Source organism: Penicillium macrosclerotiorum (assembly GCF_028827735.1).
Source record: "Penicillium macrosclerotiorum strain IBT 26536 chromosome Unknown utg000009l_segment0_segment0, whole genome shotgun sequence".
NCBI lineage: Eukaryota > Fungi > Ascomycota > Eurotiomycetes > Eurotiales > Aspergillaceae > Penicillium > Penicillium macrosclerotiorum.
In genome coordinates, this window is record NW_026643088.1 from 1,294,139 (window position 1) to 1,319,801 (window position 25,663).

The window sequence follows — 25,663 nt, forward strand, 5'->3', positions numbered from 1 at the left end:
TGGACGCCTCAGGCGACTAACGTGAAGGGTCTTTCTACCAGATATAGTACACACGAGCTCGAATGTTCTCATACGAGGGAAATGCGATGCTGCATTGAATTCGTCGTGAGCAACATTCAATTGATGTTACTAGAATCCTTTTAGAATTCCTACTACATAGCCCACTACCGGACCAGCTGAGTGGGCATCATACTTCGACGTTCATTGTCGCGTAAATCAATTGTACACTAGTCCAAGCCGGTCCACAGCACAGCCCAGCGGGCAAGGCTACCAAGCTTTCCCGCCATTTTAACCACAGCCGTGGCCCCAATTGAACCAGTTCAACTATTACCTTGCCGTTTCAGGACTTAAATTTTCGCGCTTGATTCCCAACTCAGTCCTTGACTCGCATTTTGGCCCCCATGATGGGATTGTAGAATGAGGCCAATCTGGAGGATGACTCCTACTTAAAATCCAGAATGCTCATATAGTTCAGTCATGCCATTCTTTCCAGATACTTACCATCTTCTAAAACATCAGTTCACATAGATTCTAGATCTCATATTCCCCATCCGGTCTATTTTTCGCAACAAAGCAAGAGCTTATTCAAGTACAATGCCTCAAAATCAGGATCGGAAAGCTTATGACCCTGCCGGCAAGCTTATTCCCACCATCCTTGATGAGCTTGCTGCAAATGAGCCAGACAGAGTCTATGGCACACTGCCAATGTCTCAAACCGGATATGAATCTGGAACTCGGACGATCACATGGCGCAAGCTTGCCAATGCCGTCAATGGCATAGCCAGGTGGATGACCGAAAACCTTGGTCCGTGTGAGAATTTCGAGACGATCTCATATATTGGACCCCACGATATGGGCCACCACATTGTTTGTCTTGCCGCTATGAAAGCCGGCTACAAGGGCTTGTTTATATCTCCTCGATATGGAACTGTTGGATCAGTACGGCTGATGAAGGAAACGGGATGCGAAAACCTGTTGGTCTCGCCTCTAGCGGACACTAAAACACGGGATGCCCTTGTCGCCGAACATGGCAATCTACGGTCATGGACTCTTCCGTCTCTCCTCGATCTATTTGAAGTTCATCAAGACTTCCCATATCTCAAGAGCTATGAAGAGGGTAAAAATGATCCTATGTTTGTGCTCCATACTTCGGGCACGACGGGCTTTCCTCGACCCATCTTCTACCCTTACAAATGGGGTGTGGCTCTCGGCCAACAACGGCACCGAACAGCAATTTCAGGATACAAACCTCTAGAGTCCACCTGGATGGGTAAACGGATTGTTAGCACCACGCCTCCTTTTCACATCTCTTTTTTTTTGGTCGGTGTGATTTTGCCATTCTATAGTGAAGCTACCATCATCTACCCGCCAGCCACAATGCCTCCAACCGCAAAGACAATCGCCCATGTTGCCGAGCACCTACCAATAGACATTGTTTCCTTCCTGCCAAACAACGTGGAAGACCTTGGCTCAGATATCAATCTCCAAGAGACGTTTATTAAGGCAGGAATCAAGTCTATCATCTGGGGAGGTGGGCCGGTAGCCCAAAAACCCGGAGCTGCGGTCGCAAAGCTCTTCAATCTGTTCACCACAATGGGCTCCAGTGAGGATGGCATATGGCAGGCGATTCGTCGAGAGAAGAATTGGGACTCGTACCCATTTAATGGCATGACCTTTCATCCGGACCATAACATCGAATTCCGTGATCAGGGTGACGGCTTGTATCTCGCTGTCATAGTGAGAAACTCGGATCCCCAAAAGATACAACCGGTGTTTTGTCTCTTCCCCAACTTAACGGAATACAATACCAAAGACCTATTTCGACGCCACTCGGGCTCTGGAATAGACAGTGTGTGGTTCTATCATGGCCGCACTGATGATATGTTGATCTTCCCAACCGGGTTCAAGTGGTTCCCAGGAACCTCGGAGGAACACATTCAGACAGGCCATCGAGATCTGTTTGAAAAAGTTCTCATTACAGTTACAGGGAACAATGTGGTAGTTTTGTTAGAGCCTACGGCCGCTCTTCGCCAGCAGATGGATCGAGCTCAACAGAGCGAAGACAAAGAAGCACTTAACGAACTACGTAACACGACTTTGGACCAGATTTGGCCCACAGTGGAGGATTTGCAACGAACTTGCCCGTCCGTTGTTTGCTTTACCAGAAGCCGATTCATCTTCACGGATGCCGATCGTCCCTTGCTCAGAACTGCTAAAGGCACTATTCGACGCAAGGTATCGGAGGAACTGTACAAAGACCAGATTGAAGCTGCATATGGTCCCGAGAAGCAAGAGGTATATTGAGTCTATTTCAAACAACGTAATGGGCTCAGCCTCTCCGGGGGCCATTGAATGTAAACCAAAGATCTTCTGTTTACTAGAACGAGCTCTGAGAATCAAACCATTCAAAATATCACTTTCTTTACAAGATCACCAGAACTACCTGTGCCGCAACTGAAAAGTTGTCATAGATCAAAGTTTTTGACCGCTTCAGTGACATGTTCCTATTCATGCATTTGATGGCGCAGCAGAGCGGAGCGAGATCGGAAGAGCAGTATCGTCATCGGAGGCATCCCACAGGAGAGAATAGACTCCTTGTTCTTCGCCGGCCTTCTGAACATAGAAACTGGAAGAGATATCTCCAGAATCAGACTCCACCATTACCCATTGTCCATAGAAAATGAAGCCAGTGGTTGTCTCGTTGGACAGTGCTTTGGCGGTGAATCCCATCTGATGAGAAGAGGAAGAAGAGCTGGGTATGTACAACATTTCGTTAGACCAGCCAGCCGATGCCTTGGCAGTGCCATTGGGGTTTGCGATCCACTCGCTAGAAGACGAGTCTGAGCTACGCTCAACTATGGGAGGCGAAGTCATTCAATGAGTAAAGGACCAAATGATGACATGGCAGGTAGAGCGAGCGGAAATAGACTTACAGACAATCGGGACAGCGTTGGACGAAGTCGAGTTGGATGGGTCACCAGCGAAAGCCTTTCCTACTCCAAGCGTTAGAAACTTTGATGAGATATCCAATTAAAGCGTACACAAATGCTAAGCATACCATCTGCATAAAATATCTGAAGTCCGCCGATTGTGTCTCCGTAGGCATACAAGCCGAAGCTTTCATCCACGTCCGGAGCGGAGCGAGGCACAAAGCCAGAGGCAGAGGCCAGGAGGCACAGCAGTGCACCGGAAAAGAGATGACGCGCCATTTTATGCAACAAAGATTCTTGGAAATGTTCAAAGTAGATTGATCTCGACTGGTGTGCTAGACTTGCGTTTTTATTTTGTCAAGTGCTCTATAAATTCAGCGCGCCGATGACCGGGTTGACGCTCTTCCATATATGGCCACTCCAGGTAAGGTAATAGATAAAATAGAGTATATCAGGGGTACCACGCTATTTTGATGATGGCATATTTGTGGCTTGGACGCATTCGAAGAACATTGGCCTGAAGCTTCGATCCGGAGGTGGACGAACTCCACTGTTCCGGGCCGCGTGGTAGCTGACGTCGATGCTGCAATAATTGCGGGTACCCTCAAAGTATACCAATCAGCCCGAACATTAATAGTGTAGCGGTAGGTCAAGATGCACTCCGGGAACGGTAGATCTAAGGTTGTTCGCGTGTCTTTGGAATCCTGATTTCCGAGCCATTGAGTCTCGCTACCGAATTCCACACAAAACTATAGGCGTAAATACATTTATCTTCAAACTTTGAAAATACGCTCATCTCTTGAATCACAGAAAATCATTCGCCGCCATTCAATGGCAGCGAGTGTGAAACAGATCGACAAAGTAGAATGGCTATTTTTATATACTGTTCCTGGTTTTGTCGCCGCGCAATCTGCCACCATGAACTGTGCACAACAATGGGGCCGATCCACAATAGCGCGAACACCCCTCAATGGGATGCAGGTTTTTGCTGCTTCTTAAGTGGTTTAGCATCTGCCTTATCAATACTGTGCCAATCGCTTCACCTTTCCGGTTGCGTGTCAGCGTTAAGCTTACGTTTTCCCAACCCATGCGGAATGCATCCGATCCAATCAACTTCAGCGGATTTTCTATCCAACTAAAATAGTCTCATATAATTATTTGCTCCAGGGAGTCATCAAAATTCATCAGTCAGCGGGCTGCACCGGGATCTGGTTGAGGTGGATATAGAAGTATGATAAAGCTCGAGGATACGGCAAAAACGAAAATCATTCTCTCATTTTGTGCTTTCCTTCTATACATTCTTTTATTCTCACAATATTGCCTTTTTATTTCTCTTTTGTTTCTATCATTCTTTTTCATATGGTTTGATTGAGTCTTTCATTTCACTCAAATCATTCGTCTTCTACAGAAACTATCATGAAGGCTATACCCATTGTCCTCGGTTTCCTTGGGGCTGGTGCCGTGGCTGCGGTCCTTGACAGCCATAAGTCTAATTATAATCATCATCTCCATCCAAAACTCAAACGAGATGCCTGCTCTGGGAATACAGCCAGTGATAGACAGACATGGTGCAACTACAATGCCAGCACGAACTACTATGACGTGGTCCCAAACACCGGCGTGACCCGGGAATATTATTTCAACATTGAAGAGGTCACTGTTGCGCCAGATGGCTATTCCCGAACAGCGATGGCTGTCAATGGTTCGATTCCAGGTCCGACAATTCAGGCTGATTGGGGTGACCATGTCATTGTGCATGTCACCAATAGCTTGGCTTCGGCAAAGAACGGATCTAGCATCCATTTCCATGGAATTCGCCAAAACTACACCAATCCAAACGATGGTGTTGTTTCGATCACTCAGTGTCCGACAGCTCCGGGGAAAACAACAACTTACAAATGGAGAGCCACGCAGTACGGCTCGTCCTGGTACCATTCTCACATTGGGCTGCAGGCTTATGAGGGTGTTTTCGGTGGCATCTTGATCAACGGACCTGCTACTGAAAATTATGATGTTGACAAAGGCGTTCTCTTCTTGAACGATTGGAGTCATCAAACGGTCGATGAGCTTTATGATTCTGCCCAGTCAAGCGGCCCGCCCACTCTGGACAATGGCCTGATCAACGGAACCAATGTTTACGGCGAGGATGGTTCCACTACCCAGACGGGATACCGTTTCAACACATCGTTTACCGAAGGTACCTCCTACCGTCTGCGGCTAGTGAATGCGGCGGTCGACACGCACTTCAAGTTCTCAATTGACAATCACACCCTCACCGTGATGGCCATGGACCTCGTACCTATCGAACCTTTTGATACCAAAGTTCTTAGTATCGGCATGGGTATGTTTACTAGCTTTTGAAAATAAGGGAATCATCATAACTTACTCGTATATCTAAATAGGCCAACGTTATGATATTGTTGTTCGCGCAGATCAATCTAGCAGCAACGAGAGCTTCTGGATGCGTGCTATCCCCCAATCAGCGTGTTCCGACAACGACAGCTCGGATAACATCAGGGGCATTGTGTACTATGGCAGTACACCATCCACTCCGACAACCTCTGCCTATTCGTACACTGACAGCTGCGATGATATGGACATGTCCGATCTGGTGCCATATCTCTCTCAAAGCGCCTCCCTTCCTTACTATAACGCGAGCGAGCCCGTAACCCTGGGCGAGAACTCCGAGAACCTCTTTCGCTGGAAGATGAACGGCACGTCGATGCAGGTCTACTGGGACAACCCAACTCTGCTCCAGATCTGGAACAACCAAACGTCCTTTGCGAATCAAAGTGGTGTGGTGGAGCTGCCGCGGGCTAACGAATGGTCCTACGTTGTGATCGAAACTTCCCTCACCGTGCCACATCCTATCCACTTGCACGGGCACGACTTCTTCGTACTTGCCCAGGGCTCTGGCTCGTATAGTTCCTCGGAAATCCAAAGCTTGGCCAACCCGCCTCGTCGCGATGTAGCCATGTTACCTAGCTCTGGCCACTTGGTAGTGGCTTTTAAGACTGATAATCCCGGTGCATGGTTGATGCACTGTCACATTGGATGGCATACGGAGGAAGGATTCGCTATCCAATTCCTAGAGCGATATGAGGAGGCGCGCCAATTGATTGATTATAGCACTCTTAACTCTACTTGCGAGCAGTGGGATGAATACGTGCAAGTAAGCAAGGTCGAGGAGGAAGACGATGGAATTTAGACCTGGAAATTGACAGGAGTTAGAGGTGGATAACCGTATACACAACAACGATCTAATAAATCGACGGTAGTGATTATTAGGAGCATTGGAATATATATGATCCAGGATTCAGTATCAGTCATTTGTAGGATAAAGTTGGGGTTCCTCCCAATAAGTAGCGAAGCTTAGTTTAACGAGACAGAGAGCTAAGGAGGCCAAGAAGACTCAAAATGCGCCATCTGCTTTGAACAACTCGATTTCCTCCTGTATTATTTGGCATGGCCTTGCCAGGAAATTTCCAGTGTGATTTTAACAGTCGAGTTGAGCCGACCAGAGAGCGCTCGAAAGTCAGCCAGGAGCTTGAAACTCCAACTCCAGATCATTCCAGAAACCCCCCACCTCCGAAATTAGAGAGACCAACCGGTGAATCTGACATTTCGTCTATGTAGGATTAAAAAGTGTACAGGGAGACAGCCAATTCGTTTGATTAAGTATAGACTAATCAGCAAGTCTCGAAAGGTGCCAATCTATCATTCATCAGCCAGCAAATCTATATATCTACCGGCTAAAAATATATAGGGCAAACCCACCTATGAACATAGCGCGTACGATTGAAAGACCGCTAACTTACGAGCCCAACTCGTCTCCAGATGCCGCCAGGTTATCAAAACCCATCTACATAGATCCAATCACCGCTCATTGCAAAAACACAATGCCATGGCGGAGCCGAGGCTGCCAGCTTCAACCTGTGATCCGAGCAACGGGGAGCGAGCCTCAGGCAGCGATCGGAGATCCCCCCGGACGCGTCAGGGTAAACAAAAGCAAGGAGCTTGGGCCACCGCCGGGGCCGGAACCATGCGGGCTCGCACAAGCCCGCACAGGCGTAGACCGGAGAGCTCTCTGAACCACGGGTCTAGTTCGGAGGAAACGTGATTGCAGATTACGCGGTTTAGTGGGATAAATAGAGATTGGCGACTATGAGATAGAGAGCTAAACAATTGGGGATGAAGAAAAAACAAAGGTGCAAGTTCCAGGGAAAACGGAGTCGTATTGAGTAGACTAGTGTACAATAAACGGGGTTCCCGAAGCTTAGGGATCCCTGTCTCGCACCCCGTCTGGGAATCCCTCCTGCTCATCCCATAGACCGACTCATACAACTAGAGACCTAGACGGAACAAGATCGGGCGGCAGGTCAATCCAGAAGAGAGCCGCGAGAAAAGCCATCTCCCTGAAAAAAGACACATAACACTAGGAGCCCCTCATCCAGGGGCGTCATAAAAAGCAAATAAAAACCACCGAGGTACCATCCTTAAGACCCGTGAGTGAGAAACGTAAAGGAAAACCGGAGACTAGCGACCAAGAACACAAACGCCAGAAGCTGCGCAATTGAGGTTTGCAACACGACGTTTAAGAGGACTCCTCCTCCTCCTCGTCTCGCTGTAAGGTGAGTTAGTTTCATTTGGGGTCCATCGAATGAGAGGGCCGGGGAGGGAGAGGGGGGGGGGGGGGGGGGAGACTTACAGCCTGGTAGGCGGCCTTCTCTTCCTCATAGCGCTTCTTGTCGGCGACGGCCTTCTCCTCGAAAGGCTTGCGCTCAGTGTCGCTAAGAGCCTTCCACTTGTCACCGAGCATCTTGCCGACCTGACCTGGGGTGGGAATGAGTATCACACCGGATAAAAGAGGGAACGATGAGCAATATTGGACGAGTAGCAAAAACATACCGAAGGAGATGCCAGGGTTCTCCTCGCGCACCTTGTCACGGGTGTCATTGGCGAAGAACATGTAAGCGGACAGACCACGCTTGGGAGCGTTGGGGTCTGTGATACAAGTTAGGATCCGTGCCGGACTCAATTGGCCTGTTGGCACTTGATCGCCGAGGCATTACTTACCCTTCTTGCGGCGGGTGGCCTTCTTGGGAGCGGCGCGCTTCTCCTTGGGCATGTTGGCTGTGATTCGAGAGTTAGTGATAATTCGGGAGTCGGAGAGAGTGGTTGGTTCAATGGCACCGGGGTATGTTGGAAGCAAAGCGAAAGAGCGCGAGGCATAAAAGAGGACAGTAAACAAGCACAACGCAAGGATGCGACAGTGCGGCGATGCAATGGGGGAGTGTAGGGATGGGGTCGCGCAAGTGAGAGACGTGATGGCCACTCGCGCCCAAGACGCGACTCTTGCCAAAACGCGCCCGAGGCCTCAAAATGACCACGGAAGAGAAGGAACTTACCGAACTTGAAGTTTTTAAAGTGAAAAGATTCAAAGGAAGCCGATCAGATAGAATCTGAGGAAGAGCTTGAGTTAGCGGTGATCGTCGACACATAGATCAGGCGCATCGCGACCGCGACATCGCGGTCGCGCGAAGAAAATAGCATTGGCAACAAGCTCAGAAAAAGAGATTGGAAGCCGATTTGAGCGCAGAAAAAAAGAATCAAGAGTGGTGGTGGGTGTTGTGATGCTGGGTGTTGGAGCGGGATATAGAGATATAGATATTGGGGGGGGGGGAATATGCAGTACCTGAGCTTGTATGGGAGGAAAATGTATGGGGGAAGCGTTGTTAGGAAGATGGGAGAGAGAGAGGGGGGAACGCCGTAGTAGTAGAAGAGCAGAGTCAGCGAGGGGGGGGAAGGGCCACTGTAGGGAAAGAGGTGGGCAGCACAGCAAGGGCCGCTTGTCTGCTGACTGGTATGTAACGCGTATTTTATTCTGAGGCCGCGCTGACGGTTGCCCGTCCCTACTCCCCACGCCTTTTTGTATGGCGCATGTGGGCTCCCATCCTCTCTCACCTTGGCGTTTCTTTCTGAATGGGACGGGCATCTTCCTGGTGGCTAATGCTCTGGGCCTAATTTCTCTATCTAGGTCCTTCTAATTTTTGGGGAGGGGGTTTTTGGACCGAAAAAAAAAAATCAGAGATGAATAATGGGATGCGAGACTATCACTGTCTGATGGGGTGTGAAGGAGCTGAAAGCTGGGAGAGACCATACATCAAACGGTAACATACCTGGGCCTGCCCATAGTGGAGAATTACGCCTTGATCCATTCTGCTAAAACCGCACATCCATCGTACCGAGTCCGGTGTAAGCCATAGTAAAGTGACCTCCCACACAAGGGCCCCGTACCTGGTCATTACGCCCATGTAATACTAATCCACTATTCCTCGGGCAATCGACACGCGCAAATCCCAGAGCCACTCACTCTTGGTGTCTGCCTCGTCTCGTTGAGCAGCATGGGGCATCAGTAAATATATTTTGCTTCTAGATCATGGATTATTCATCTCTTCTCCTCGGTGGTTCATATCGGTATGACGATGATGAATATCTAATATTGATCAATGAATAAAACAACCAAAATAAAACGGAGTCAACCTCCCAAGTCGACGGCATAACAAAGGCTACAAAGCTAGTGGCTATATCCAATATATGCGGAGTGACAATCTATTCTTGATTAGATATTTCTCCAAGGTAAGATACAGGCCATTCCCGCGACACTCTGGAGGGTCCAAAATGGCCTAGGCGATGGAGCGGAGTAATTCCTATCGTACAAATGCCACCAAGACAGCGTGAGCAACCCGGAACGACACAGCGAAACATACTGTGGGTACAGGCAAAGACCGACAGTCACATCTGGGCATATATCGATACAATTTATACGCCCAAGGAAAGAGTGTGCCCCGGACAGGGGGCTCAATGGGCTGGCTTCGTTGTCGGGGCGAAGTCGAGGTAGAGAGGTACCTTCATATGCATGTACGCCCATGGACGCGTATCTTCAGCAGGACTGGTTTCGATGGGTCGTGTACCATCTTGCCATACTTCACGAAAGGAAGATAAAACACACACGTAAAGCATAATGGAAATAACAGCGCAGAAGAGCCCCGGCGGGCTAAAGGGAAAGGCGAAAGGGGAAGAAGAAAATAAATCGAAGGGGACAGACACGAAGCTATCGGGGCGGAAATACATCTGTGCTTAGGGCCTTTTGCAGGGACTTTGTTCTGCCCAGTCATCCACACCGTCTCGACCGAGGATGCAGATACTCAGTGCGGAGTACATGATTCACTTAGCTCGAGGCAAGGGCCTCAGAGTTGCAACCGTAACCCGGACCGGATTGCTCAGCGTGGCGTACCCTTTTGGCGTAACCGCCGATTGTAAACACGGCCATTACCCTGAGCATCGCGTTATCGCCCGTCGTCCCAATCCTGACGAAGGTAGGAGACAAGACAGAGAAACAATTCGAGGCCGGCCCTCGCAACGATCCATAACGATCAAGGTCAGAAGTCAGTGAGTTTTGGCCTCGTCACCAGTCGATAGTGGCTCTGGCTAGCAATGCGGAGGACAAATTAGAATTACCCGGGGTCATTCTAAGACCATTCATGCTGATAGATGGATTCAGAGAAACGCTCTCGAGCTAGGCCATCTTTACAATCAGCAATACGGCCTTTTCCTGACGATCGCGACCCAGGTCGCCGGGTCGGACAAGAAAGCGGGCATGGGTAGAGACCTTGATATGGGGAAATCACCATGGTCAGTAATAATACATAGGACTAATATAGCCATACTAATATAACAGAGACAGTCAAATCATCATCGTCGATTGGAGCCAGCCCTTTCCTAGTCGAGATCACACCATGATCACAAGCTCAAACGCTCGTCCCATTCGAGAGGGGGCGCCGGTTCAGATACTGTATTTCCCTTTTCCCGCTTGGTGCAGGGGTCTTTTCTCTCGGGACTCGAGGTACTTCTCTCTCGCTCTCTCTCTTCCCCCCCTCCTCCTCCTACTAGTCAGTGGAGAAAGGCCGAGAGGAAAAGAGGACGGTCTGCAGATGATAGACACTAATGCGAAATGGCCTGCGAGGGACCTTGCACAGCTGACCCTATAGTGATAGGTACATCTGGATTGGAGGTCAAGGAGCAGCCGGACGTATGTACCATTTCTCTCTCCCTCTTCCTCACTGGATAGCAGTGCAGCCGTTCTTGTATAGGTCTATTCATCTATACCACTACATCGTCTAGGTGTCGGTCTATAGGTACCAATGGACAGAGAATAGTCCGTACCGCAGTACCGCAGTACCTCCCGTACAGGGATTGTTTGGGACCACATTCCCGCGTTCCCCCATTCCGGTGACAATACTGTACACTGGCCATACAACCGTACGGCGTGAATCCCCTGGTAATGTTACCCTTCCATCTCTTCCGAGAGGCGTCATAGAGTTGTGGGGATTCTGGTTTCCCCCTCTCAGCTTGGGTAATGACTGGGTAATGGGTAAGATTCTCTGAGCCCATTAAAAAAAGTCAGCTCCGAGAGCCTAAAGCATACTAGTCGGTCCCCCTTCAAGTCCGTTGGCCCTGTAACGCGGCATTTCTGCTGTCTTCCCCCCCCCCTCCTCCTGGGTTCTTGGTGTCTACATATGTAGTTCGTGGTACTCCTGTACTACGATCTACTGGTGCGTGCAAGCTCGGAGGCTTGGACACAAGAGCATATAGGTGCAGGACGTCAGGCTAGGAAGAGGGAGAGTGTGTGAGTTGAGGATCTGCTGCCTGTGCGGCTGTACTTCGCTCTCACCGGCTTCGTACCGATGGCGCGTCCATTGTAGGGGTCGTGACCTCCCGCCCGCCAACCAAGGGAGTGCCCGATGATACCAAGCCCTAATCAGGATTGATTATCAATATGGGAGGTTTTCTATGATCTGGAATGGTATTCTTTCGAGGGTCGTATTCCGATGATCATATTCTCGAATCATCGATCGTGATCCTTCGCCTTTTACCTGGTCTCCCCGTCGAACATTACCGTTTCCGAAGTTGCTTTTCGTCATTGCGGGTGCCCAGTGATGTCGTCGTGGGTCAACAGGTCTTGCACGGCCACCCTCGACCCCCGACCGATGAGTATCGGTATTATTTGCCTGTCGGATACACTGATGGTGAAACAAAACAAGCCCTAACAGGCAACACGGGCAAAAAGGGGGAAAGGGAACAGAGCACATATGGCGGTATAGTCAAGTAGATTGCACTATGATAACCCACGATTTCCGAGACGCCCTTGAGCAACACCACAACTTCAACAACAATATGCCATCAAGACCTTTGAACACCATATCATCAGAAGACCGAAAACAAAAAGAAACCCCCTTCCCCCACCCCCCAAAAAATAGAAAAATAGTTCAAGAGCAAGCATTTAGTCATCACTTTCATCCAGAACGAGCCTCCGGAGAGTGTCATCGTCCGCCCAGTTGAGCCCGCTGCCGACCACCATAGCACTAGCAATATTCTTCATTATCTCCCATTTGGCTTTACTCGCTTTGTGCTCAGCTTCTAATCGATTCAGCTGTGATACCATATTGGCATCCTGAAGTTGCTCTCGCCAGGACGAATCTTGCTTCGTGAGTTCTAGCAGCTCGCGCACCAGCGCCTGGTTGTCTCGGTTGATCTGGATATTCTCCACCTCTGCATCAGATAGCTGCTGGAGGACCCGGTCATGAGCCGAGGCTAGATTCTCCTGGGCCAGGGCCAGGATATCGCGGCGATTAACGAGTGGAAGGAGGGCGCTGGATGAAATGATTAGCCGGGATCAACACCACCGCTAGAGGCTCTTGGCAGCATCGGGAATCGGGCAATTAGAGAGCAGATACGTGCCGTTCGGGAGGCGTGGTGGCCTTCAGGTGAACGGCTTTCAAGACGGGGTCCGTCATGAGGATCGTGCGGGCGGCGGTCCTCCTGACGGCGTATGTCGCGCGCGCCTCCAGGAACTCGCGTTCTGCGACCGCAAGCTGTTCGTCCACATGGTCGCCCGAGAGAACCTCCGGCTCTACAGGATAAGCATCTGTATTAGTAGATAGACAATAGAGAGCGAAGTCAAAAGACATGAGCGTTGCAGAATATGAATGCCAGCAGGGTTCCCCCGCGGCCAATGCAAGCATTGGACCTGGACCGTCGTACCTTGCTCCAGTAGTGCTTTTTCGAGCTGCTGTTCGTGGATTTGGCTGGCAAGCTGCAACACCAGCGCCTCTTTGTCAGACAGCGTCACCACATCTCGGACGTCATCTGCGGCGTAGTCCAGCAGGGTCGTCTCTGCTGGGAGCAGGTGAGGCACGGCCTGGCCATTTATGGTCGCCATGAGATCGCGTGGAGGGTGCCTTGTGATATGCGCGGAGGCGGTGGGGAAATCGTCCTCATTTGGGGAGCTTCAGCCTTCCCGCTCTTAAGTCGTCACCCTCGCCTGCGTCTCTTGAGCTTGAGCGGTGGCGAGGAGGGGGATTATGTCGTTGCACGTTTACATTGCTCACTCGGGTGAGCATTTGCTGGTGGATCCAGTGGCCTTTGCTTCGTATGTGCCCGCTTCCCCGGAATCTGAGGCCGGAGCCCAGGTTCCGTCGTGCTGCACGCTGACCATTTATACCATCATAGACCCGACGCGCTGAAATCATGGATTCTTCGAAATACTTCTATTCCTTCCTCGAGACAGATATTGATGACTGCCCGGGGCAAGAACGTCAAGACCCAGACACTGGCCACAGAGGTATGCCCATGCCATTCCCGTGCGATTCTCATCCAATATCCATACAGCCGGACCGCACTCAGGGTAGGAGGAGCCGAGATCACTGACAGGATGCGAATCTAGACCGAAATCTTCGTATATGATCGTCAATATGTGAGCGAACCCGGCGACTTCGAGCTGCCCGAGCTGCCCGCCCCCGAACCATTCCAACCCAGCAACCCTCCAGCCTCCCTCACGGACCAGAACGACCTCCAAGCATGGCAGAACCTCTTCATGACCCGGCGGACGTGGGCACTGGATGTGTCTTCTCGTTGCGGAACGATCGACAAGAACATCCGCGAGCATAGCGAGCGAGCGGATGTCATCAATCGCGCGGTCGGCGTCGCACTAGAGAACCTCAAATCCCACGTGGGGAATCTCGAGCATCGCTTCCAAGAAGCACAGGCTTGGGCGAACAATCTTCTAGAGGAACAACAGGCTGCGCTGGATGGCTGGCAGCGCGCTCTGGCCACACTCGATAACATTCCGGCTCGAAAGGACTTCCCGATGCTGGGACGCCCGTCCACGCCAAAGAAAGATAAGGACCGACCGACAGGGACCCTGCGAGACTTCGTCGATATTGATGAGGTTCAGCAAGCCGGAGTCGAAGCGGCCGCGGTGTCGCCACGCTTCGCAAGTCAGGTACAAGAGATCGAGAAGACCGTCAGCAATATTGCCTCTGATACAGAAGCGTTGATCAATGATGTGCTTCCAACTCCAGCCGAATGCGACGGTGGACTCCTCGAAGAAGTGGAAACGATCGTCAAGAAGATTGGATCTGACTACGAACATGTCCTCGGCCTAGCCAGCCATCAAAAAGTGCTTGCGAACATCTCCCGTCTGGCACTCAACCACACCCAAAACCTGCTTCCATCGCTCCAGGAGCTTGGCAAGGACCTCCAAAGAGACCTGGAGCAAGCAGTACAGCGTCGAGGGATCACTGAGAAGACGGCTCTACAGCATATGCGCATTATTTCGTTCATTGAGTCACGCCTTGCGGAGGCTCACAACCAACTAGTCAACCTAGATGTGGACAGCAATTCATTTGACGTCGTCTACGGTGTTTTTCAGATGCCAATGATCTACGGCTCGATTTTAATTGAATCTGTTCGGCGACGAGAATGGAACGATAAAATCAAGACCGATTCGTTGACTCTCGCAGAGGAAATGGCAGTCTTGAGAGATGAGGAGCAGCGTCGAAGGAAAAAATGGGTCAAGTCTATGGGCGATTTTATCTCATTCGGCGACACCACGACACCCGGTATTGAAGTCAACCTCCAAGGCCAAGATGACGACTGGCCGGAAGTGACACGCAAAGAGATCGATGCTTATATTGAGGATTTAAATTCCAAGCACAACTTATCCAATGTTGCTGAGGACCTGACTCAGCTTTTCAAAGAATTAGATACTCCAACCCGCCAGCAAAGACGACGAGCAAAGGCTTTTAAAAACGGGAGCGTTTTCGACATGAGCCGAAGCTCTATGCTATTACGGGGTGATGATATGGTTCGAAGCCTCCAGGAGGAGAAGACGAAGCTCGAAGAACGGCTTAAAGGGTCTGATAGTCGCATCCGCAAACTCGAAGACTTGCTTCATCGTCAAAGTCACCTCGGTCGTCCTTCCAGTGGGCAATTTGGGCCGGATTTTCCGAGCTCGCCCGCCTCACCGCATCCAGACGCTCTTTCTCGACGTTCGTCCATTTCGTCAAGACGAGTTTCAATGACTCAGTCTCCAGAAGACCGAGCCCTTGTGCAGCGTATTGTATCACTGGAAGCCGAGCTTGCCGTTGAAAAAGATACTGTGCAGAGACTTCATAAGGAAGCCCATGCTGAGCGTCAATCGAACACGGACAAGTTTCAGGAGGCTCAGTCTACCAAGGAGGATCTCATTGGAAACCTCGAGGCGCGCCAACGTGAGTTCGAGGATGAACGTAAATACTTGGAATCGGAGGCCAAAAGGTATAGGCTGCGTGTGGAAGAGGTTGAAGAGGAGCTCGACAGGCTCATGGACAGCCGCGAACACGACAGACACGAGGCTGATGAACGGATCCAACAACTTGAGGCCGATTTACAAAGCGCCCACACGACCTCTGCAGAGGAAGCCCAAAGAGCCATCGATCTGAATGAAAAGATCCAATCTCTGCAGAGCGAAGAACAAGTCCTTCGGTCCAAAGTCAACGATTTTGAACGTCAGCGTGGCGATTGGGATAAAAAGGATCAGGATCACTATCATGCTCTCCAGGCAGCTTTCATGAACTTGTCCCCAGGAGGTTCTGTGCCTGTCGAGCTTCCTGGAATTATCAAAGCTATTGAGATTCTGTCAGAAGGCTTGGCAATCCATGCCAGGAGTGCCGAAGCGAGTGCTTCAAAAGCATTGGCTGAGAACAAGTCTCTCGAAGAGCGCGTGACACAGCTGGAACTTGAGATAGAAGGACAAGCAAAACTGGTCAACGAACGAGGAACTGAAGTCACCCGTCTCACAGAAGAGTTGTCGCAAACGCAGATAGCTTTAACTGCCGCGAAAAATGATCTGGATCAAGAGCTGTCGAGACTGAATACCTTGCAATCCAAATTATCTGCTGGTGAAAGCGGCACCGATGCATTGCGGGAACAGATCGCTGAGGAGCAGCGGAAATACGCCGAACTGTCACAGAAATTGGCAGGAGCGGAATCCGATACTCTAGATTTCAAGAAGAAAGAAGCAGATTGGGAGAACAAGCTCAATGTGGCATCAGAGGCAGAACGACAAGCCGTGACCCGCTATGAAGCCCGAGGTACCAAATCCCATGAACTTTCCAAACAGCTTTACTCGCAAGTCGAGAAGCTAGAGCGGATGCTGGAGCAACTGGGTTTCGCAATCATCCAGCAGGACGGCCACCTTGTTATCCAGCGCGCATCCAAACTCAGCGCCTCCTCTACCCTTGGCGAAAGCATTGCCCAATCTGGTATCGTTTCTGCAAAGCCCGATTCCGCTCTGCTAGATTGGATGCACGCCGAAAGCCCCAGTGAAGAGGAGACCAAGTTTGCAGCCTTTATGGAGAGCTTGTCTCATTTTGACGTCTCTGTTTTCGGGGATGTCGTTGTCAAACGCGTCAAGGACATCGAACTACTAGCTCGGAAGTGGCAGAAAGAAGCTAGAGCCTATCGTGAAAAGTATCATCGGGTTCAGAGCGAAGCTCATGAGAAGATTGCCTATCGCTCCTTTAAGGAAGGAGACCTGGCCCTATTTTTGCCAACTCGAAACCAGGCCATCCGTTCTTGGGCCGCATTCAATGTTGGCGCACCGCATTACTTTCTCCGTGAGCAGGACTCGCACAAGTTGCATACTCGCGATTGGTTGCTTGCGCGCATCAACAAGATTGAAGAGCGCGTTGTTGATCTTTCAAAGTCCATGAACCTGAATAATAATGCGCCAGATCGGCGATCGATCGGAGATGTCAGCGACGGTGCCTCTCTTGATGACGATAATCCCTTCGAGCTGTCCGATGGCCTTCGCTGGTACCTCCTCGACGCAGCAGAAGAAAAGCCCGGTGCGCCCGCAACCCCGGGCATCGCCAAGAGTACCGTCGCTTCGGCGCATGTTGATGCCAAGGGTAGTATCCGACTCAAGCGCCCAACTGAGGAAAGCACCGTCGCTCAGACGCTGTCCAAAAGCCTCGAGAGTCGCCGCAACAGTTCCAACTCCAAACGGGGTACTCCCACACCTTCCACAAAAGCCAACGACTCAGCTTCCGATCTAGTCCGCTCCCCGGATGTAAATGCCGGCTCTCAGCCGCGAGAGACGGCCCCGATTTTCGACGAGGTTCGCCGTGACCTGCTCCTTGGCCCGTGAAAAGTAGGATACCGATCTCTAGCTTTTCCCGGGTCCAGTTTTTGAGGGTTTTTGAAAGAGCTGACCCTGTTTTCTTTCATACCTAGGCTGAGAATCGAGCTCCCGATCCCGGCTTAACATCAATCCCACATCCAAGAGTGAGTGAGGTCAGCATGTCCCCGACATCCCCATCTTCCCGGTCGACCTCGAGCCGTCGTGGTAAGCCGCGGCCTTGGGAAAAGTTGTGGTCCGTTGATTATCGGTTTGAAGATGGCGCGCAATAAAATAGCGCGGTACAGAACCTCAGGAGCATCTGAATTTTTGCAGTCATCGCATACTTTGTCTTTTTTTTTTTTTTTCTTGTTAATTTGCTTTTGATGCTTCCTTCTATCTATTTTGTTCGTATGGTTTATTTTGGTCTCCAGGCAATGCGCATGCCTACGTATGGCCGAGGGACTCCATTTATGTATACCCTTGATGGGGCTTAGTTTGATGAGATACCCAACAGTACAAAGCATATTCATTCTTTTGAATACTCTTGATTGAAATGAGTTCCGATCCGCTTTTCCGTCCAGATAGTGAAAATAAATCTCGTCCGCGTACTCGAGAAGCAGCTCTTCACGATGGGACGACCTGAACTCTACAAACTACAGTGTATTAAATGCGAAAAAAATGGAGAGACAGAAAGACAGCACATGCACCCTTCTTGCTTGATCATCTTAAACTGTCTAAAATTAGTCGTGATATCTGCTTCTTTAAATTAAGCAAACCCGGTTCACACCGGTAGCTGGTGAACCTTTTTTTTTTTTTTTTTTTTTTCTATAAACGAAACGTCTGTTAATTGGACTACAGCAAGGAAATTTGACACCAGGGTACCGGATTTGGGAACTGCGCAGAAACATATCCGTATGTCTCACCTCTTTAGGTAAAATTGAATATCCCTCCTAGTTTACCGAAGTAGTTTGCTAATACTATTATACGATCTCCTGTCTATAGAGGCGTCGAGGATAGCAATCGGGATGTGTATGGCATTTCTTTACAGTACCAGGGGATTCACAAAGAACAATCAATATCAGGATTTCCTTAGAGGGGAGACTTGAAAATGGGTTAGCGACCCTGGTTTGGGTTGCAAAGAGACGATTCGTATCCATAATGGAGCGATTGGTAATTTTCATGGTTATGTTGGTTCTTGGGGAGGACCACCTGATGCTTGGTTCTGTCCTGAGAAGCGTATACTGTACTAGTATCGAATTGATTGTCCTGGGAAGTCGAAGCCCATCAACTTTACAGTAGAACGGAATGCCAAGATTTGCCAGACACTATCCGGTATATATGAATAAAGAGACCGCCAGATCGAAGTATACTAAAGCAAATGTCATGAGGACACATCGTCAACGCCAGCCATGCCACCTAGATCATCCCAGAATTGACCAAACTCCACATTCTCCTCCTCGAACATTTGCTTGGCTTGCAACATCGCAGAACGCTGCCTCTCAGGCGTGAACCCACCGGGTTGTGAGCTCTCCCACTGGACAAGCTCCACCCAGCGGAAGAACAGGTCCTCTTTGCCCATAGCCGTGAGTTTATCTCTGAAGGCGAGGATCTGATCTCTCTGCGCAGAACGTTGAGGCGTGTTCTCGTCCTCGACACGCCAGATCAGCCAGCCATCCGCATCAGTATGGACGAGCACGGCCGTACGGAACTCATCGAGCTGCACGCCCTCGCCCTTGCGAGTCAAATCAACCAGGGCGTGCGCTCGCACCATTGCGCTGTAGTCCAAATTCCAGTCCTCATCCACCAGTAAGTACCCTGTCTTGCCGACGCGCTCCGGCGTAACAGCCGCGACAATCTTGTCGCGCATAGCTTCGTTGTCGCGAATCCACTTGTTGCGCTCGAGCTTGCGGCTCCAGTTGCGGTGGCTGCGGCGAACGATGATCTCACGGTCCCGAAAGCCCACCGCGCGGCGCCAGCGCACCGGTCCTATTATGAAATAAATCGGCCAGGTCAGGAACAAAGTGACGAGGAAGTAGTCGATCAGGACGGCGCTTATCCGCTTGAGGATGATCTTTGCTATTTCGGTCCACGGAGTTATGGCTGTGTCCACGCTCAGGGAACTCTCCATCCCTAGCAGCATCATTAACATGGCTGGGTAGGTGCTGATGCCCATATAGACACGTAGTCCGACCACGATGGCCACCACGACGTTCACCGCAGCGGGAACGATAAAGGTCTGCCATTTCAGATCTGTTGCGGTCGTGTCGATGTGTACCAGGTATACTTCCTCCGAGGACAGAGGCTCGACAAAGGGTTTGAGTATGGCCGGAATCTTGTTGAATGGAGGGATCGGGCCAGTCACTGAGCTGGGGGTTGAAGTTCCCGATGAGGCCGGTGTTGAGCCGGGCGTCTTCCGACGAGAAGACTTCGTCATAGTGGGTGTATCTGGATATGGCCTCAACTCGGAGATACTTTTGCTGAACCTGGTTGTGTCACCTTGGAAGTTTCTTGTGGGGGGCGCACAGCAGCCCGGACGGTTTTATCGTGTTGTCGTCGATTCAAGTAGATGGTCAGTGCAAGTGAACGGGTCACATGTCACAGTAACGAGTCACTTGCTCTGCGGCGGGCGATGCTCGCATGATTCCGCGCTCGCAGACACGAGGGAAAAGACAGTAGCCAGTAGGCAGAGACGGCACCAGTGGCGTCAAAGTGTTTGACCAAGAACCGAGTCTGACGAGTGGGAAAGGGGAGGTGGGAAGACTGAAGTCGAAATTGAAAACACGCAACAAGTGAAGCTGTTGCTGGCCGCTCTAAACCCCTTCGGGAATGCGGAAGCCCGCCGGTATTTACGTGAATGCCGCATCGTCAAAGCAAACATACCTAGGGTAATTTCAGCTCACGATAACTACACTTCCATGTGGGCGCGACATCACCCACTGATATTTGACTTGTTGTGCTAGAGGGAGGGGATCTCTTTCCTCTGTCGCCATGTCAACTCCTCCTCGCAAAACCGACCGAGTCTCTCTCGCGCGTCTCCATCACCCGCAATCTCCCTTTGGTCGCGCGCGAGACGCAAGCTACGAGTTCGACCTTGAGAATTCCAATTTCCCGACTCCATCCAAGCAGAATGCTACGCGTCCCCGACACAGCTATCGGACCGGTACTCTAGCGGGCGCATATCGAGCGACCTCGCGCACGAGCATGTCCGACGAAGCTACTGGACTCGGACTGTCCACCAGCCCACGAATGGGTCGCGATTCCGTTGTCTTGCGCTCGCCCTCCTCGCAGACGTCAAACCCACCCGAAGAACTTGTCGACGCATACAGGAGAATTGAAGAGGATGGGACCCTTGCTGACTTTGTGTCGCTGGATGGCTGGGATGCTCATCTGGATGGGCGCCCGGCAAGTCGCTCGTCGCCAAGGTCAAAAATGAGAGAAAGAGAATACGAAGGACGCGCATTTTCGGAGGCTGGCTTCCTGGAAGATTTTGCAGAACAGTCACCACGCCCAGGGAGAAGGACTAGCGATTACACCAGAGATGAGCAGCGCCTGCGACGTGTCACGGGCAAGGACTCGCCGGTGTTCAGCAAGGGGACCGTCGGCGCACGATCTGCTTTGACAGCAGAACATCTACAACGACGTGAAGACGAGGAGCTGCACCCCGAGCCAGAAGATGATGCAGGAGAGAAAGGCCCATCATTGAACCTCCCGCGTACATGGGGCAGTCGAGCAACCCGCCGGCAAGAATGGCTCAGGAATGTCAGTGGAGGTTCTGAATCGGAGTCACGAGAACTAAAGGGGGAGAAGAACACATCAAGTAAAGCTCCAGCACTCAGGATGAGACCCGAAAACGATTCAGCCCCGAGGCCTTCAGTCCGCCCTTCTAACCGGTCCTCGGAACGAACCCAAATCCCCGCCCGAAGCGCTCTCGGAGAAAGAACGGCCAATTTGTACACTCGCGATGGACAAGAGAACAGTGAGGAAAAGACCTCTGGTCCGGACCAGAACGTAATCACGGATGACGGTGCTGCTATCCCGAACACTCCCATCGTTGTCTACAAGAATTCGAAATTCACTAAGCCGAGTCCGACGAAACGAGATTCACAGGAGCTCCTTCGCAAGCTATCAAGAGCCGAAAGCCCCAAACTCGGCCAGATCCAAACTCCTGATCCACCGAAGCTCTTCGAAAGAAGAATCTACGACAAAACCCCAAGGGTAACTGGCGCATGGATTGATACACCGATGACCGAGCGAGTGGCCGAGAAGGTTCCGGAACTTCCTGCAGATTTGACCAAAAATCTTGGTCCAGCATCGGTGGACCTTCCAAAGGAAACAGAAGATTCGACACGACAAGAAAAGCCGACGGCAGTTGTCACTTCGCAGCCAGAAGAAATTAAGCCTGAGCTAAGCCCGCCAAGCACTATTGAATATCTAGACTCTGAGATGCAACCAGCGAAGAGAAACAGGCCGCTTTTAGCTCGACCGAAACTGCCAAAAAGTGGCCTGGAAACCGTCATTGAAGATGTTAATTCTGGCAAGGAAGCACTCGATCTGGGAGATGATACTCTCGAATCTCTCCAGGCTATCATGGATGACAAGACTGAATTGAAAAGTGAAGAAGAGGAGGAAGTGGCTTATGAACAAGAAGTACTTGAGAGGCTTAGGCTGACTAGTTCGAACGGGCATGACTCGGTTGATCTCGACCGACTGAACGAGAAGCTCCAGTCGTTGATGAGGAACATCAACGAGGTAAAGAATGGTCTTAATAGCCTTGAAGGACATGTTACTAGGGATATCGCCATCGCGGGACGGCCTACATCTCCAATAAAAGAGCGCCAGCAGGGCGTGCACCCTCACGACAGCGAACACTGTGAGAAGTGTGTCCATTCTGACGGTCGTATCTACGCGGCTATCCCATTCCCTCGTCTCTGGAAGCGCAATGCAGCCAGCCGGCGGGTCCAGCTCACCCATTTGGGCTTGTTCACTGTCGTGTCGCTGACCTGGTATGTTATCGAGTGTGTGATGTGCGAGCAGTACTCTCATCCGATCATCTCCGATACATGCGATGGCTATTGCCTCCAGCCGGATGCACCTTGGTTCCCCTTTGTGACTGTGACCATGCTCTGGCGATGGTCTCATTTGTCGGCTGTCCTTGCACCCGTAATGACAATCGCCGTCGCCATCTTCCGACTTGTGGCGCAACTGCTGGGTCTGTGGGATGGCTACGTTGATGAAGGGCCCCGGTTGAGTAACATTGTCGGAGAGGTCCGCATTAACGGTACTCCCGTCGCGTTTCCCTGGCTGTTACCTCCAGGCAAGAGTGGTGCACCCCCTCCACTGGCATCTCCACCGCCCCAGCCTGCATGGACTCCACGCACCGAAGCACCCAATGGAGATGAAGACCAAGGGTCTATGGATGATGACGAATATGTTTAATAACTATATCCCGGGGCTGATGGTGCATTCAAAATGGCGTTCAATTTCTGCTTTTTTCCCTGGCTATTTTCGTAAAGATGGTTCTGCTAGGCAGTTAGGCGCTTATAATTACAGCTATACTTAGTAGCGACATCGAATATGAATAATATCACTCAAAAACTCATATTTGGTTGTCTCATTGATACAAGAATTCTCACACTTTGATAATGGGCGCTGCAGTGAACCAGCCGTTTTAGAGTCGAGTATTCTTAAGGTCAGAAGAGTATATCATCATGGTGCTTCTTTGACCTCCATTTGCGATCTAGGTCGCTCCCATGCCCCCTCACAAATCGCCGCCATTTGGTTGTGATGGTAATTTATCGAACATATGTCCATTTGCAAGATCGAAATCATAAGAGCCTTATGGAAATAGGTTTGTAGCAGCAATTGAAAGATCTAACGACGTCATTAATAGTATCAATGGAAGATGAAGGCAGCGAATCATTCAATGTGGAGAGGATTTCCCAGCTCGACCTGCACAAAGATAAAGCGAGATAGCTGAAATGAGAAACTGAATGATTGGGTCACCGTAGAATTGACGCTGAATTCGCTTTTTTTATCATTGAGCGACTAAATTAAGTTCGAAGGTCGGCCTGACCATTGCAGGGGAACACAGTGTTAAGGTCCTCAGAAGGCCGGTGATTATCCTTGCCTTCCCTTGACAATGAGGTTCGTAGTTGGGTCTATGATCTACGATTTTCGAGTACGCAGTTTTCTTTTCTAACAGTAGCATCCTTAATTATCTCTAAAATTCGGAGATATTCAATTTGATGAACGCTTCATGTCTTCAGATACTACGCAGAACCCCTTTTTCGTCCTTGTGCCAGTGCTAGTCGATCACGATGCCACTGAGTCCATCGTTAGCATCCTAATCAAAAGACCTTTTGGATAAATGCTATCAATTATGAAAGAGTAGCGTTGCACTTACCTCGCCACAAGATATAGGCTCGAAGAGAGCCGGGTGCTCCTCATCAATGCATGTGGTTACAACCTTGCACACGGAATCGGGATTAAATCCAAAGAAAAATGGCATCGAGTATCGCGATGTTGTCTGCCGGTTATATACTCTATGCACGGTGGATCTGAACATATTATTTGAGAGCCGCTGCAAAAAATCTCCGATGTTTACGACCAATGTATTGGGAATCGGCAGCGTATCTAACCATTCATCGCTTGCGGATAAGACTTGTAATCCACCCGAGTTGTCCTGCCATAAGAGCGTAATACACTGGATATCAGTGTGGGAGCCAATCCCAACATCTAGAGTGGCCTCGGAGGCTCCCGACTCAGGCGATCCAGGATAGTGTACGTAAAGACCATCGGCACCAGGGTGCGTGGTTACGGCGTCGAAATAGTCTTCAGGCATATCAAGAGCCAGCGCGAAGATGCGGATTATCTTGCGAGCAAGACTGAGGCGGCGTTGCCAGAACTCGATGGTAATCTCCCGGAAACCTGGGATATGCTGAGTCCCTTCCCATAGAAATTCGTCGTTACCATATGCATATGCTTCATTGGCGAGGAAAGGCCCCGAATCAGATATCCTTGGGTCATGTGCAGGATTATAGCGCATTGAAAAGGTTTCTTTTCGGTCTATATGAAATCAATTAGAGAGTACCAGAGTATTGGAAGTAGCATAGAGGTGCTAGCACGTACCTCTGGTTTCCGATTTATTGATTTGAGTACTCCGCAAGCTATGAAAGCCAACGGCATCTTTGCTCTTCTTGCTCGACACCAGATTCTTTTGCTCATTAGTCTGGTCGAAGAATGCTTGCGCTTTTTCCAGAGCTTTCTGAATCAAATCTTCGGGGATACCATGGTTTCTGATATAGAAAAATCCAGTGTTCTTCGCGGCTGATCTCACCCGAGCCGCAATTAATTTTCTAGCCTCGAATCCATCGTCAATAGTGCTGAGGTCGATGATCGGTATTTCATCTTCGGTGGGCAGTCGAGGGGGTGCAGTTGAAACTCGCCGAAACTCTGCTCCGTGAAGAGTGAGCAGTTCTATCTGAGTGTATTCGGCCACTGGTGTTGCGGCTGTCATATTTGGGTAGGTCGATGAATTCAACTGCGGGGTAGTTCAGGATTGGGTATAAAGTTCTTGATTGTGGTGAGATATAAGGTCAGACCCAAGGACTTGGTTACGGAAGCTAATAGCGGCAGAAAATATCAAGTACCTTCCCATGCATGGCGCATTTTCTAGCTAGAATTCAACGAGTGTAAATAATTGGAAGACACCAACACCTCACAAACACTATATACCGTTTTTGTGAGATTCTGCTTACACTGGTCTGCTACTTTCAAGCATTGAATTCCTCTCTCCTGGTAATACATTTGCCTACACTTAATTTTCAGCACATCATCCGTACCTCATGGAAGCTTTCATAGGTCTATGTAAATTCATCTGGAGCAAGCGCAATGGTGGAGTAAAAGGATAGTAAATGCCGGGGATCAGGAGCTCTTTAAAGGGAATGTATAAGTGTTCGTTGGGTAATTCAAGAATCAGGGTACCTTCCAGAACTGCCTGGAAAGTAATTCAATCCATAGTATATTCTTTGCAATGAAGTCTTGACTGTCAACTGGCTACGAAGTAAAACTCCCCTTTGCAATGCGCCAAGGAGCTGCAGATGTTTGTTTTTCGAGGAACCACAGAGCCAATGGATCTAGGTGTCACAGAATCATTGCGGGAGCTGTTGCTGAAGAGATCTATGAATCTAACATTGCGCCAATTTTATTATATCTCATTGAGGGCATT

General features: G+C 50.1%; 9 protein-coding genes across 9 annotated transcripts; 4 read left to right on the forward strand and 5 right to left on the reverse strand.

The window, feature by feature from the left end:
- Nucleotides 1-594: 594 nt before the first annotated feature.
- Nucleotides 595-2,304, forward strand: N7462_009629 (NRPS-like enzyme; the record flags this gene model as incomplete). The annotated part of the gene is made up of 1 exon (XM_057081343.1): nt 595-2,304. The coding sequence occupies one exon, from the start codon at nt 595-597 to the stop codon at nt 2,302-2,304; it is 1,710 nt and encodes a 569-aa protein (XP_056930180.1).
- A 204-nt stretch (nt 2,305-2,508) lies between these two features.
- Nucleotides 2,509-3,209, reverse strand: N7462_009630 (uncharacterized protein; the record flags this gene model as incomplete). Its single annotated transcript, XM_057081344.1, has 3 exons — nt 2,509-2,855; nt 2,934-2,996; nt 3,059-3,209. The coding sequence occupies 3 exons, from the start codon at nt 3,207-3,209 to the stop codon at nt 2,509-2,511; spliced, it is 561 nt and encodes a 186-aa protein (XP_056930181.1).
- Nucleotides 3,210-4,346: 1,137 nt separating this feature from the next.
- On the forward strand, nt 4,347-6,138 carry N7462_009631 (Multicopper oxidase type 3; the record flags this gene model as incomplete). The annotated part of the gene is made up of 2 exons (XM_057081345.1): nt 4,347-5,271; nt 5,333-6,138. 2 exons carry the CDS (start codon nt 4,347-4,349, stop codon nt 6,136-6,138), a joined length of 1,731 nt encoding a protein of 576 aa, XP_056930182.1.
- Nucleotides 6,139-7,524: 1,386 nt separating this feature from the next.
- nhp6 (high-mobility group nucleosome-binding protein) lies at nt 7,525-8,058 on the reverse strand (the record flags this gene model as incomplete). Its single annotated transcript, XM_057081346.1, has 4 exons — nt 7,525-7,554; nt 7,639-7,763; nt 7,839-7,934; nt 8,007-8,058. The coding sequence occupies 4 exons, from the start codon at nt 8,056-8,058 to the stop codon at nt 7,525-7,527; spliced, it is 303 nt and encodes a 100-aa protein (XP_056930183.1).
- Nucleotides 8,059-12,273: 4,215 nt separating this feature from the next.
- On the reverse strand, nt 12,274-13,212 carry N7462_009633 (centromere protein H; the record flags this gene model as incomplete). The annotated part of the gene is made up of 3 exons (XM_057081347.1): nt 12,274-12,643; nt 12,732-12,903; nt 13,035-13,212. The coding sequence occupies 3 exons, from the start codon at nt 13,210-13,212 to the stop codon at nt 12,274-12,276; spliced, it is 720 nt and encodes a 239-aa protein (XP_056930184.1).
- Nucleotides 13,213-13,354: 142 nt separating this feature from the next.
- atg11 (autophagy protein ATG11) lies at nt 13,355-17,463 on the forward strand (the record flags this gene model as incomplete). Its single annotated transcript, XM_057081348.1, has 3 exons — nt 13,355-13,422; nt 13,503-13,614; nt 13,717-17,463. 3 exons carry the CDS (start codon nt 13,355-13,357, stop codon nt 17,461-17,463), a joined length of 3,927 nt encoding a protein of 1,308 aa, XP_056930185.1.
- A 1,354-nt stretch (nt 17,464-18,817) lies between these two features.
- On the reverse strand, nt 18,818-19,870 carry N7462_009635 (uncharacterized protein; the record flags this gene model as incomplete). Its single annotated transcript, XM_057081349.1, has 1 exon — nt 18,818-19,870. One exon carries the CDS (start codon nt 19,868-19,870, stop codon nt 18,818-18,820), a length of 1,053 nt encoding a protein of 350 aa, XP_056930186.1.
- A 554-nt stretch (nt 19,871-20,424) lies between these two features.
- On the forward strand, nt 20,425-22,872 carry N7462_009636 (uncharacterized protein; the record flags this gene model as incomplete). Its single annotated transcript, XM_057081350.1, has 1 exon — nt 20,425-22,872. The coding sequence occupies one exon, from the start codon at nt 20,425-20,427 to the stop codon at nt 22,870-22,872; it is 2,448 nt and encodes an 815-aa protein (XP_056930187.1).
- Nucleotides 22,873-23,809: 937 nt separating this feature from the next.
- On the reverse strand, nt 23,810-24,952 carry N7462_009637 (isopenicillin N synthase family dioxygenase; the record flags this gene model as incomplete). The annotated part of the gene is made up of 2 exons (XM_057081351.1): nt 23,810-24,501; nt 24,565-24,952. The coding sequence occupies 2 exons, from the start codon at nt 24,950-24,952 to the stop codon at nt 23,810-23,812; spliced, it is 1,080 nt and encodes a 359-aa protein (XP_056930188.1).
- Between the last annotated feature and the right edge of the window lie 711 nt (nt 24,953-25,663).